The sequence below is a fragment of the Antechinus flavipes genome, chromosome 1 (genome assembly GCF_016432865.1).
Source record: "Antechinus flavipes isolate AdamAnt ecotype Samford, QLD, Australia chromosome 1, AdamAnt_v2, whole genome shotgun sequence".
Lineage (NCBI taxonomy): Eukaryota > Metazoa > Chordata > Mammalia > Dasyuromorphia > Dasyuridae > Antechinus > Antechinus flavipes.
Genome location: NC_067398.1, coordinates 582,551,055 through 582,565,302, shown reverse-complemented (window position 1 = coordinate 582,565,302; position 14,248 = coordinate 582,551,055). Strand labels below are relative to the sequence as shown.

The following is a 14,248-nucleotide window of genomic DNA, read 5'->3' as shown; positions in this document are numbered from 1 at the left end:
TTTGCCACTTAGAAAGACTTCTCTTATCTCAATCTTCATTCCTTTGGAATTCTCCCTTTAAATTTAAATTTCAGGGCTCAGCTCAAATTCTCACTTTTTCTTAAAACAACAACAACAAAAACTGACTGGGTGTCCCTAACTCACTTAGGATAAAAGTGTAGGGACTATTTAATAACCTATCCCATTCTAACTGGCATTAGAGCTTTGACTGACTCCATTTCTCTAAGCTAATTCACCATTCCCTAAGTAACATCTCCCCCCCAGATTTTCAGCTATTCCACCTCATCCCCTGTAACAAAGAATATTACAAATAAAAAAAGAGAAGAAAGAAGAAAAATCTGAAAAAATAAATAATACATCAAAAAAAGTTTTTCATATGTATTATAAAATTTGATCCTGATAACAAATCTGTGAGATAGATGGATGCTATTAGCATTCCCATATTACAGATGAGGAAATTTATGCCTGGCAAGTTAGTAATTTGCCTGAACCACATAGCTAGCACATAGCTGAGGGAGAATTTGAACAGGTTTTCCATATACTAGCACCAGGGCTCTACAATGCCACCAAAATGCCAGGTAGGTAGGTAGCACTGTGGATAGAGTCCTGAGTCAACAAGTGTTAAATTCAAATACACTTTAGATGCTTTCTAGCTGTATAACCCTGGCCACATAATTTTACCTCTCTTTGCCTCAGTGTACTCAACTGTAAAATGGAGATAATAATGGTACTTAAATATCCCAAGGTTTTTTTGAGGATCAGATAAGATAATACATGCAAATTGTTTGAAAACATTAAAAAAAAAAAAACCTAGCATTTATCTAGCACTTACATATATGCAAACAGCTTTACAAATGTTTCATTTTGGCTTCACAACAACCCTGAGATGTAGATGCCATCATTACCTCCATTTTTTTTTTAAAAAGAAACTAAGATGATTGCCCAGAGTCATATAGCTAGCTAGGAAGAATCAAGGCTAGAGTTAAATTTAAGCTTTCTTGATTCCAAGTCCAGCACTCTAAATAAACAATTATAATCATTTATCAGTTATTATTATTTGGGAAGGGAGTAAGGTTGCAAGGATTTTCTTCTTGGATTTTCCATGTTAGTGAAAATAAAAGTTTTCAGTAAATTATTACATAGTGTGTACTAGTTCTTGAAAACAGACACACAATTGCTCTGGAAGGAAAGGGTAATAATTATTAATGAGAAAACCCTTATCTAGAGCATATAGGAAAGTTAAATAAGATATGTATTCTTACCTTAAAAGCCAAGACAATGCTGATAAAGACAAGAATAATAAGGACTAGACAGGTAGGATTCACTGACATGATATCTTCCTTGTATGGAAAATGAGGAGGCTGGGGAATAGAAAAAAATAAAACTCATTAGTGAATCTCATTAATCATTCAAGATCCCATTCTCTGGGCAGTGTTTCAGGCATTCCTATCAGAAGGCAATTAATTAAAGCTGATAGCTATTATTTAGGACCAAGATTCAATTTCTGGCCCATCTGGACCAAATAAAAATAACACGAAGAGAACGAAGAGAAGCTAGTTTCCTTAGTTTTGTCTAGAGGGAAAAAGGAAATAAAGATACATGAACGGGATCTTAAAAGTTGCTTTTCCATTAACCATAGCCACAGAAACTAGGTATCTTTTTCTTCTAGGGGTTTAATGATTGACCCCCTGATCCCACTGTCATTTTGGAAACAGTGTCCCTTATATAGAGACCCTATACCTTTAGTGCATCTGAAAATAATAGAAGAGAAAGAATGGAAGACAAATTGTGCTCTCTCATTTTTGCCTCTTGGAATCCCCATTTTTCTTTAAAGCTCAGTTTCCACTTCCTGCAGGAAGAGCTTTGTATTATGGCTCCCCTGAGCTAATAGTGTCTCCATTCCTCCAATTTACCTTATAATATATGTTTTATATACACTCTGATGCGGGTATGTCATTTCCACCAAATAGGAAGTAAATTCCTTGAGGGCAGAGACTGTTTCATTTTAGTCTTTATAGTCACAGCTCCTGGAGCATCATAAGTGCTTAATAAATGCTTGCTGATTAATTGAAAGTGAAAATGGAGAATGGTAGTCTAATTTGTACCAATGACTGAATCATCTCATACCATATAAATGTTTATAATGCCATCTTTCAAGAGTACTGGAAATGCCCCATTCTGACTCTTTGAAGTCCCTCTAGAGGGTTTCAATCTGCCAAGGGGTTAATAGGAAAGATGAGTCTTTTTTTTTTTTTTAATAAACTCTTTTTAAAAAATTTCACTTAATAGCATTTTTTTCCAATCACATATAAAGATAGTCTTCAACATTTACTTTTATAATATTTTGATTCACATTTCCCCTCCTTTTCTTTCTCCCCAAGACAGCAAGCAAATTCATATAGGTTACATATGTATAACCATTATCAAACTTATTTCCACATTAGTCATGTTGTAAAAGAAGAATCAGAACAAAAGAAAAAAACAAGAAAGAAAAACACCAAAAAGTGAAAATAGTATGCTTCAATCCACATTCATTCTCTTTTGTGTTGTGATAGGAGAGCCACCTTCCAGTGACTGCTAGAAGTCTAACTCAGACCTGTAGAATGGATCTCTTCATTCAAGAGGGTGACAATACAAGGAGACTGAGAGACAGTTGCATTCTCTGACTTCTCTCCTCTTCCCTCTGCCTCCAATTTATTTCATTCCCAATCCAAAGGAACACCTGGGAAGGCTGCTTCACTCCTTCAAGTGTTATGATCACAGCTATGGAGGGTCTTAGAAAATCGACTTGTCCCTTCACTTAGGCATGGTCCTTAACACTATAGTTTTTAATCTGAACATTGATACCATTTTCAATTATGAGACTTGGAACTGTCTTAGATAATTGTATTGCTAGAAGAGCTAAATCTATCAAAATTGATCACTGCATAATATTGTTGTTACTATGTACAATGTTCTACTGGTTCTGCTCACTTTACTCAGCAGATGATGGTTTGATACGTTTTTTAATTTTATTTTTAGGCAATTGCAGTTAAGTGACTTGCCCGAGGTCATATAGGTTTTAAGTATCTGAGGTTGAATTTGAATTCAGATTGTCCTGATTTCAGGGGCACCAATGCTCTATCAATTGTACCTCTCATAACATTTGGCTATGAAACAGAAATTTACCATCAAACAGCTTCTCAGTACTGATCTGAGCCCTCTATGTAATTATTATAGGTTAATGTCATTAACATATAGTAAAAATGCAAAAAAAAAAACCAAAAAAAACTACATAAATGGATCCTGAATGATTTATGAACTCCCAACTCCTCTTGATTTCCAATAATATTTATTTGAAACTTATCTAAATATTGATTTCTCTGGATATTACATATGTTCCAATGGAAAGAATGTGCAATATAGAATCAGAGGAATTTCTGTTCAAATTCCAGGTTTATCATTAAGTACCTGACTTAGAAGGAGTCACTTAACTTTGCTGAAATGGTTTTTCCTCTTATAAAATGAATAATTTGAAAAAAAATAAAATAAAAAAAATTTAAGTAAATAAAAATAAAAATGAATGATTTGTTCTAATTAATCTCCAAGTCTCCATCAAATTCTAAAACAATGATTGTCTTAACATGTTAATATTATAAAATGTGGTCTCTATTTTCTAAGGCAAATAACATTATATGACAGGCAGCACAGTGCAATGAAGAGTTTTGGTTTTAAACAAATTTGGAAAATGGAGGGAATGGATTAATGACTTCTAACATTCCTTATACCTCTAATTCATGAGTTTTCCTATCTTATAGCATTTTAATAAGGGATTGAGATTCTACAGACAGAGAAACTGAGGTCCAGGGCGTTTGAGGGACTTGGCCAAAGTCACATAGATAGTAAGTAGCAAAACCCTTTCAGTTAATCCAGAGAACAAAAAGTTCTTATCATTTGAATGACTGATCACTATCCACTCAGAAGAAAAGTTAGGAATGCAAAAAATTCTTTCTTGTAAACTGATATTATATTTGCTCTCAGTTATATTATCTCTCATTTTGGCAACAAGTTCTTCCTCAAATCTTGAAGTTTTATAGTTATCTTCTCTCACATCCTATGACAAATAGGACAAACAAATAGACAAAGTCACAGAATTTGATATTTGAAAAGGACCAACTGAAACACAAAAGGAATTTCCAATATAACACAATACCTGATGAGGTCATTCAGCTTCTCCTTAAAAGGAAAGCTTTCTCAAAGCAACTCATTCCATTTTTAAATAGCTCTAGTTGTTAGGACTCTTTTTCTGACATCAGTTAGGTCTATTCTTATCTAGACTGTCTTTCAAAAAGCCTGCTGGCTGAACTTACTACCCTTGCTAGTATTGAAAATCAAAGAACTAAAGTAATTATTGCATGGAGTTGGGTAATATTAGGACTAAACCCAAGCTGTCATGGACACATAAGGGCATCACTCTAAAAGCTTTACTTTTCCCTTTTGCTGATCTCACCTTTTCTGGAACTTGTGCCCTCTAATGAAGCTTAAAAGAACGAATGATGAGTCTCACTTTTATTACTGTTCAGTTCTTTCAGTTATACCCAATCCCATTTGGGATTTTCTTGACAAAGATACTGAAGTGGCTTGCCATTTCCGTCTTCTATGCATTTTAAGATGAAGAAACTGAGGCAAACAGGGTTAAATGAGTTGCCCAGGATTACACAGCAAGTGAGTCTCTGGGACCAGATTTTGATGCAGGAAAATATAGAGGAAAAAAGAAATGGGGCTCAAGACCGAGAAGTACCAAAATCTTAGGGGATATCTACAGTAAGTGGCCATTATTTGGATGACGATCCAAAAAAAAAGGAAGCTGAACAGATTGTTAGAGAGTAAGGAGGAGAATCCAGGGTGAAAAGTGCTGGAAAAACCAAGGAAGGAAATAGTACATAGAAAGAGACAATGGTTAGCCATGCCAGATATTTCAGAGAAGTTAAGAAGGATGAAGATAGTGAAAAGACCTTTAGAAATGGCGTCTTCTAAAGGTCTTTTCACTATCTTCATCCTTCTTGACTTCACAAAGGCTAAGTGAATATAACATACTCAGAATCCCAAAAAGAGATATAGTTTTCTATTAAATCTTTGCTGTTCCTATCACTTGTCGTAGGCAACACTTCTTTACCAGAGTGTATAATGCCATGATTAATATAAAATTGTGGTTGCACACACATACTAAAGGTCTATACAGTATTCTGAGTTTTAAATGTTGACCAAATACACTAACTGGGTAATGTGATTTCTAGAGTATTGTATTCCGTTTTACATCATATCTGAGGAGTGTGAAAGCAAAAAGAGAAGGATCCAATATCCTTCCTCCCCAGGAATGAGTCTATTTCCATTTCAGTAAGAAACGAATAGTCATATCCAATCCACATTTTGTTTGCATTTCTGCTCTTCTCTCACTCTTTTGTTATAATAACCATGTTGCAAAACAAAGCTGCCTTGCCCTGCTCTCCCAAAGGCCAGCAACAAATATCCAATGCTCTGTCCTCTGTCCAAGGTCAGGTGCAAACTTGGACCGTCTATTATCCCATCCTCCAGTTTTCTGCTTCCTAAAATCTTTTTCTGTCTGTCTCTATCTCTCTCTTTCTTTCTTTTTCACCTCCCAAATCTATATCTCCATATCTCTATCTCTATGTTCATGTTATGTAAAATGTAGATATTAGATATATAATATATAAAATTATTTTAATTTAGAGAACTCACTTAACTGATAGCAGAGTGTCGTTAATTCATTTCTATCTGCAATGTCTTATAGGAACAATAAAGCCTCACCATAACATGTGGGAACATACTTAATTTTAGAATATAGCCAATGATTTTTTTTTGCTTGACTATGCATTATTTTTCAAAGGGAATGAGATACAGAATGAAACAATGTTTGTGAATGAAAAACCATATAACGTTAAATTTGAAAATAAAAATAACAAAGGAAATAGAAAATATAGTAATAATTGTGCAGTTTCACATAGATACTTCCATGTATCATCATGGCATGGAGGGAACGCTGGCCTCACATATTGTACCAAAAAATGCAAATCCTGTTAGGTCAACTAGGCAGAAATTATTTCCAATTCTGGCCCAAGAATTAATATATTTTGTTACATATATGACTATAAGTCAGCTTTGATAAGGATGGACAGACATCACTAGAAAGTATAATATAAAGAAGACTGGCTTTCAGCCGATGCATTTCTATACAGTTCATGAAACTTTCTCTTAAAGCAAAGAGGTGTTGTGTTTTGCATTGGAAAAAGGACCCATTCTGATGGAATCATAGCTCACTTAAATACTGAAGAAATCAATGAAAATAAGAATGAACTTTTATTGCAAAAGTCCCCAGAAGGGGAAACAAGAGATTTAGGTCCTAGTTCTGAGTCATCTACTAATTAGCAGTGCATCTTGAGCAAATTATTTCATGGAAAACAAAATCTTTGAATGAATGTTGAAAGGGATCTTCAAGATCATTTTGCTCAATAACTAAGAAACTGAGACTCAGAGAAGTTAAATTACTTGGTCATAGTGGTAATAGGTACCAGATTTAAACCCATATCCTTTGACTTCAAATCCATTGCTATTTTTAATCTACACATTACATTAAATGATAGTTCAAAATTTCTTTCCAGGTTTAAAATTCTACAAGGGTGTGAGAAGGCCTTCTGATACTTTAAGTTTTTTAATTCTTTATTAGGCATATGGAAAAGAAGAAAAGACCTTGCTCCAAGCATTTTGGGAAAAAGAGGATTTTAAACTAGATCTAGGTTTCCACAAAGCTTCTTTGAAAAAAAAATGCTTTGCAGAGGAAAAAGTAGAATCGATGTAAAACCATTGTTTGTCCTCTCTTACTATATAGTAATGTCATGAACTGTAAGAGGCTAATGAAAGGCTGTCACATTTAATTTGTCTCCCAAAACAATTTAAAAGCACTCCTGCTATACATGTCATAGTAGGACATTTTAATTGCAATATTGAAAAGTTGTCAGAAATCAGTATCTGAAAACATTAAATAAGGGATATTGAGTCTAGGATTTGAGGTAGGGTTAGGGAGATTACATTTTGTAACCCAATTCAGCTGAAATGGCATTTTGCTAACAATATAAATAACATTTAGTAAAAGAAATCAACAGGCATTTATTAAGTACCTGCTATGTGCCAGATATTGTGCTTAATGTTAGGGATAATAAAAAGAAAAATTAAATGGCCTCTTACACAAGGATTCTATATTTCACTGGGGGAAACAACACACACACACTCTCTCTCTCTCTCTCTCACACACACTTATATGTGAGTGTGTGTGTCTGTATATAGATACAAATGTGATACAAAGTAAAACAAAAGGTGATTTTAATTGGTGAGGGTACCAAATTAGCATAATCATGAAAAGCTTCATGGAGGAAATGATATTTGACACTATAAAAGTAGAGAATACTTGTCCAAAAGAAACAGAAAATATTGACACTAGTGAGAGTTTCCCACCAAAGTTTAACAAGGTTGCTACATCATAGAATGGAGATGGTCTTTAAATAATTCTCAGATCTCTAAAGCCACTTTCAGCTCTAAATCTCTATGATATGATCTGTATTCATAATTCTTAATTTAATAATTTAATAGTAATTTATAATTCTGTAATAACCATGATCCATATTCCCTACACTTCAACATTCCCTTATCATTGTCCCCCTCTGTCATCTTTGCAGCGCTCATTGCTATTGAAACACCCTCTCATTTAAACGCCCCCTCTTCTATCCTCATGGCATCTTTAACCTTGGAATCACAACACCAAGTCTGAATATTGGCTTTACTACTTAGTATATCCATGAGACCATAGATAAATCACTCAACTTTTCTGGGTTTTTCTGAGTCTTTCTCATCTTTCAAATGAGGGGGATTAGACTAAATGACCACAAGGTCTCTACCAGTTCTAACCTATGACTTGCTCCTTCCATTCCTGATAAATACATCAAGGTAAATGGAGAACTCTCCTCAGTTTCTACCTGACAAAGCAATGATATGATTTCACGTAGTAAAACAGGTGGTGATCAGCTTTCAGAATGATTTGCTGAGTAGTAACATCACAGGCTTATTAGACTCTGGCTCTGGGGAGCTCGTGTTTTCCCAGGATGGAGTCCAAGAAACTAAAAGCTCATATTCAGCTAATTAGCCTTCAAAACTTCCAGGTAATTCAGAGTCAGCTAAGTGCAAAGATAAAATCTATTTAAGCTATTTCCCCTGTAGTTTGTATATCTTACTAAGTCTCACAAAGCTTTAAACTATTTGAAAATATCCCTTTAGCATTGTTGGTGGAACTGTGACCGAATCCAACCATTCTGGAGAGCAATCCGGAATTATGCCCCAAAAGTTATCAAATTGTGCATACCCTCTGATCCAGCAGTGTTTCTATTGGGCTTATATCCCAAAGAAATACTAAAGAAGGGAAAGGGACCTGTATGTGCCAAAATGTTTGTGGCAGCCCTGTTTGTAGTGGCTAGAAACTGGAAAATGAATGGATGCCCATCAATTGGAGAATGGCTGAATAAATTATGGTATATGAATGTTATGGAATATTATTGTTCTGTAAGAAATGACCAGCAGGATGAATACAGAGAGGCTTGGAGAGACCTACATGGACTGATGCTAAGTGAGATGAGCAGAACCAGGAGATCACTTTATACTTCAACAACGATACTGTTTGAGGATGTATTCTGATGGAAGGGAATCTCTTCAATAAAGAAAGCTAATTCAGTTTCAATTGATCAAGGATGGACAGAAGCAGCTACATCCAAAGAAAGAACACTGGGAAATGAATATAAACTGCTCACATTTTTGTTTTTCTTCCCAGGTTATTTATACCTTCTGAATCCAATTCTCCCTATGCAACAAGAGAACTGTTCGGTTCTGCAAACATATATTGTATCTAGGATATACTGCAACATATATAACATGTAAAGGAGTGCTTGCCATCTAGGGGAGGGGGTGGAGGGAGGGAGGGGAAAAATCGGAACAGAAGTGAGGGCAAGGGATAATGTTGTAAAAAAATTACCCTGGCATGGATTCTGTCAATATAAAGTTATTATAAAATAAAATAAAATATGAAAATATCCCTTTAGTCGGCCATTTTACCCGGATGAGAACATGCTTAACATGGTTCTGATGAAGACTTACCAGCTGTCGTATATATTCCTGGATTGAGCTAGGATAAACAAGCACACTGATCGCCACCAGTGTGCTGAGGGCAAAATCAAAAATTTGATAGCAGAAGAATGGAATGATCCAGGCAGCATGTTGCTACATACAAAAGAAAAGAAATAAAGTATTAAAACAGGCTCACCACTACCACACACACACACAAATATATATATATATACACATACATACATATATATACACACATACACACATATATTTCTAAGCTGTTTTTATTGTATCCTTTGAGAATATCTTTTATTTATTGGTTAAAAAAAAAAAAAACTAGCATTGGGCAATTTTCTACCCTTGGAGAGATTTCTAGCACAAACTAACACTAGAAATATTCCAGGTCTCTAAAACAAGATTATTCTAATTGAATGAGGAAGCTAATACATATCAGAGGATTGAGTGCTAGATTTCGAGGTGGGAACACCCAGGTTAAAATTCTGCTTTATTTCTTAACTGTGTGACCCTAGATAATTCACTTAATCCCTCTGACCTCAGTTTACTCATTTGTAAAGCGAGTGGTTAAACTCAATGACTTCTAAAGTTTCTTCCATTTTTAATCAATGACTCTGTGACTTCTCTTCTGTATTTTAGATATATGTTAAGTCTTCAACAATTCTTATGAAAACAGAAAAAAAAAAATCTCCTAGGTTTTTCTACACAGTTGGGAAAATACTTTGGAGACAGGCCATGTAGATTAGGTCAGGTGTCAAAGTTGGGTTGCTGGCCAAAAGGAGCCCACAAAACTGCTAAAAATAGATTTAAATGTATTTTCAAATGTTTAACAAAATAAATTTAAAAATACAATACAATTTAGATACTGTTAATTTGTGGTTTCCGAAGTCAATATATGGACTGAAGGTTCATATTCTATTGAGTTTGATGCCACTGGTCTAAGAAAAAGAAACCCAGTTGGCCTGAAAATCACATCTGTAGAGCCACCTTTGACAAATATTGCTGTGGGACAATAGGCAAGTAGCTTAATGTCTCAACACCACCTCAGAAAATTCTAAGATTGTTAATTACAAAATTATTGCTGATTAGCACTGGTCAATGGGATTTACTCATTGTGAGGCTCCAGTAAGGGAGTCAATCCCTACAGTTGTTTACCTTGTATGCACCATAGGTTGCCATTGCACAGATCAAGATCATGAGAAAGGAAATTGCAGTTGCAATACACATGTCTGCCAAAAGAAGAATGCAAACAGTCAGTTCAATTCAATAAACATTCAACACCCAACATTGTCAGAGGGGTCAGAGTCCAACCCACTGTTTGAATATATTGCCAACTTCCTCCCACAGGTATTTTGTTTATGATGATTAAAAGACAATTATCTGGCTATGGACTACAAAAGACATTCGATCTCTCTCCAATATAATTTAGAACCATTTAAACATGATTCGCCAAAATCCTCCAAAAATTGGAATTTTACATTTTCAAATGAAAAAATATGTAACAAAAAAAAATCAACTACTATCAGGGATTAAATTTTGAAAAGCACATCATAGTCTAGGATTTAAGTCAATTCTTCATTTACTAAGCATGTACTAAGCTTAGGAAAACAAAGTTTTTTTTAAAGAATTATGTTTTCATGTTTAATACAGTCTAGTTTCTTAAACCTATTGACTACTATATAATGATCCCCAAGTTCAGAACATTCAGTTTGACCACTAAGACATTTAACAAAATATTCCAAGCATGAAACTATGTCTTAAAATAAAAAGATAAAATTAAATTCATATTTATTCTGAATTTTTTTCTGCAATCCATTTTCTATATAATAATAAAATTCCTAAAGCGCTACTTTATAATTCCTTTACAAAAGGAATTTATAAAATCTTATTTCCTTAAAAGCCTATGTAAAATCCCTAAAGTATTACTATAGCCTTGTCAGTCTCTGCTCCTCAGAAACCTTCAGTGACTTCACATTGCTCACTGCATAAGGTATAAATTTCTGATTAGTATTTAAAGCCCTTCACATTGTGGCTACTTTTATCATCTATGTCTTGTACTGTTCCCCTTCATGCATTCTATATTCTGATCAAATTATGGGATACATTCTAGCCTATATGCTCTTCCTATTCTCCCATTTGTATGTCTTTGCTCCTGCCATCCTCAACATTGCTGGAATGCTTTCCCCAAACCTATCACTGTTTCAATTCCTCCTTTCTTTCAAGGTCCAATTCAAATCCCACTTCTTTTAGGAATATTTTCCTGACCCTCCCCAGCAGAAAATTCTCTCTTCTCTTTCCTATGGTAAAAATTTCCATTTTTTGGTTTCATTCATTTATTTCATTATTTGTGTATTTGTTTTTTACCTTGTTAAATTATGTAATCTTTGTTAGAATTGAAATTATACTTTTGTATCCACAGTGCCTAGTACACAGTGCTTCATAAAGAGAAGCTTAATAAATGTTTTGAATTTAAGACAATATTTGAAAGACTGGAGAAGAGTCTGACAATTGTAGAATTTCAGGCTCTATTTTTTTTTTTTGGGGGGGGGGTGAGGTTATCAGTTAAGTCACTTGCCCAGGATCACAAAGCTCTGACATTGGATTTGAACTCAGGTCTTCCTGAATTCTATCTACTGTTACCCCAACTTTCAGGCTCTATTGTGAAATATCCTAAGACTGTTCATATAAGATATAAGACTATTAACTCCTAGTTAAAGTTGACTGGACAGTGATAGGAGCCCAATATACAAATGACTTCCCAGAATCACTGTATGTTAAAGTCGAAAGGGACTTGAGTTTTAAATACAACTAACCAGGGATTCTTTACATCATTCTCAAGAAATGATCATCCAACCTCTCTCTGCTGGAAGACTTCTAGAGAATAGGACCCCACTAGCAGCTCATTGTTGCTCTTATTGTACTGTGTCTGACTCTTTGTGACTTAATGAACCTTTGCAGGTCAATGTTGTCTGTGATATTTTCTTGGCAAAGATACTGGAGTGGTTTGCCATTTCCTTCAAAAATGGAGTAAGGCAAACAGAGGTTAAATGACTTATCCTATTAGTAAGTGTCTTTAGGCTACACTTGAATTCATGTTTTCCTGATTTGGCCCTTTCTCCAATTGTTTAAAATAAATAGATCTTTACATTGAATCTAAATCTATTTCTCTGCAAATTCCACCCATTGATCCTTGTTCTATGCTCTAAAACCAAGAAAAACATCAAGAAAACAAACCTTCCAATGGATGTGGTAGATGACATGAGTTATCTTTCAATAAATTTTCTCTTATACAAGTAAACACCCCCAGTTCCTTCAACTGATTTTTTGGTAGTATGATTTTTAGCCCTTTAACATTATGGTCACTTATCCAGATGTGTACCAGCTTGCTAATTTACATCCTTCCTGAAACATGGAACTCATCACTTTGTCTCTTGTTGAATGTGGGAATTGCAAAATTATGACTTAGTACCAGTAAATGTTTGATTTGCATGCCTATTTATACAACTATATACCCAGAGTCACATAAAAATTTCTTAGGCAGAAAGGAGTTGCAAGTGGAAAAAAGTTTAAGAAGCCCTGGTAGTAAACAAAGTATTGGATTCAGAATCAGGGACTTGAATTTCCAATACTACCTCAGTGATTTATTAGGAAACTCCTTCAGCTTCTGTTTCCTCACCTTTAAAATGTTATACATATTATATTATATATATTATATAATACAGTTATAATATAATATAAATAATACTATGTAAATGTTAGCTATTGTCATACTACTAATTAGCCAGATGACACACTTTAAAAATGCATAGTTTGGAATATAATGCTTACTAATTTTTATTAATTCCTAATAAAATCAGTTGAGATATTTCGGATTAAAATGATGAATTACATGAACCATTACTAAGCCATTTGATGCAGATCTGATAATATTAACAGACCAAACAGTCCAGTCATCTGAATGAGAGAAGAGAAAATTGAGCATAATGAGGAAGTTACTGGCAGAACAAGAAAATACTATACACTTCTCTAACTGGGGATCAGCTGAAAATCCCAATATTTTAGGCTATGGGACTACCAAAGCCAAAATGGCCTTTCTTTTTGTTGTGGTGCATTTGCACATTGGCTCTGATGGTATAGAAAAAGTTGCATCTAATGGGAGGCTTTTTCTTAAGACCTTAGAAAATGGAGCTGACCAGAAATGAAGCAGACAGTTATAGTGTAAGGTATTTATGCTCCTGTTTCATTACATATGCCAACTTGTGCTACAGAAATACTAATGAAATATACTTTGCAATGCCTACAATCAAACTTTACTAACCCAAGCACAAAAACAAAACCATCAGTCTATCATTTCAGGCTGTATCCAATATGCCTCTTTCTTATCTGATGAGACTAGGTTCACTTCTGGGTGGTCTTAAGGCAAATCTCTAAATCTCTGTTACTTAACTAATATAACCCTTGAGTCACATGGATAGGAAGAGAGAAGGCAGGCCTAATTAAGAACAATCTAATAACTGGGATCTCAAGCAGGTTTTTTATTCTGTTAGCTAAAGTTATTAACTATAATTTGATTAACAGTTTACTTCAAAATTACTATAAATTTGTTTATAATATTTCTTTACTTAGTAATCCTTTTTCTTTAAGTGTCTATATAAATATGTCAGTGGTTTTTAAGATTATAAGAGTTTATTATATTATACTACATCATGTATTTTAATATACATACATATATACTATATTGTTTACTACTATATAACATATCATATACACCACATTATAAGAACAAAAATGTTTATCTTATTGTCAAAAAAAAAAACTTATTCAAACAGCTCAATCACAAAACGCAAGTTTAAAAGCAATATGGACTCAATTATGCTAGGTTGATAAACTCTCTTATTAAAATAATAAATCCTATTCTCTATTATTGGTTATTCTAAATTGATAAACATATTTCTTACTATCTTATCAATGTACTAAGATTATTTTCCATACAACAGTGTGTTATTTTCTTAAGGATGCCTACATGTACAGAACAGACTATCTCCAATAAGGGATCTAAAGTTAAAAG

General features: G+C 34.0%; 1 protein-coding gene across 1 annotated transcript in view; it reads right to left on the bottom strand.

The window, feature by feature from the left end:
• The window catches only part of LAPTM4B (lysosomal protein transmembrane 4 beta), a 109,952-nt gene that overhangs the window by 55,913 nt on the left and 39,791 nt on the right, over nt 1-14,248 (bottom strand). Inside the window, exons 3-5 of the mRNA XM_051970898.1 lie at nt 10,336-10,409; nt 9,196-9,318; nt 1,263-1,361 (exon numbers count right to left, since the gene is read on the bottom strand). Of these exons, the coding sequence (XP_051826858.1) occupies nt 1,263-1,361; nt 9,196-9,318; nt 10,336-10,409 (296 nt within the window). The remainder of the gene's footprint in view (nt 1-1,262; nt 1,362-9,195; nt 9,319-10,335; nt 10,410-14,248) is intronic.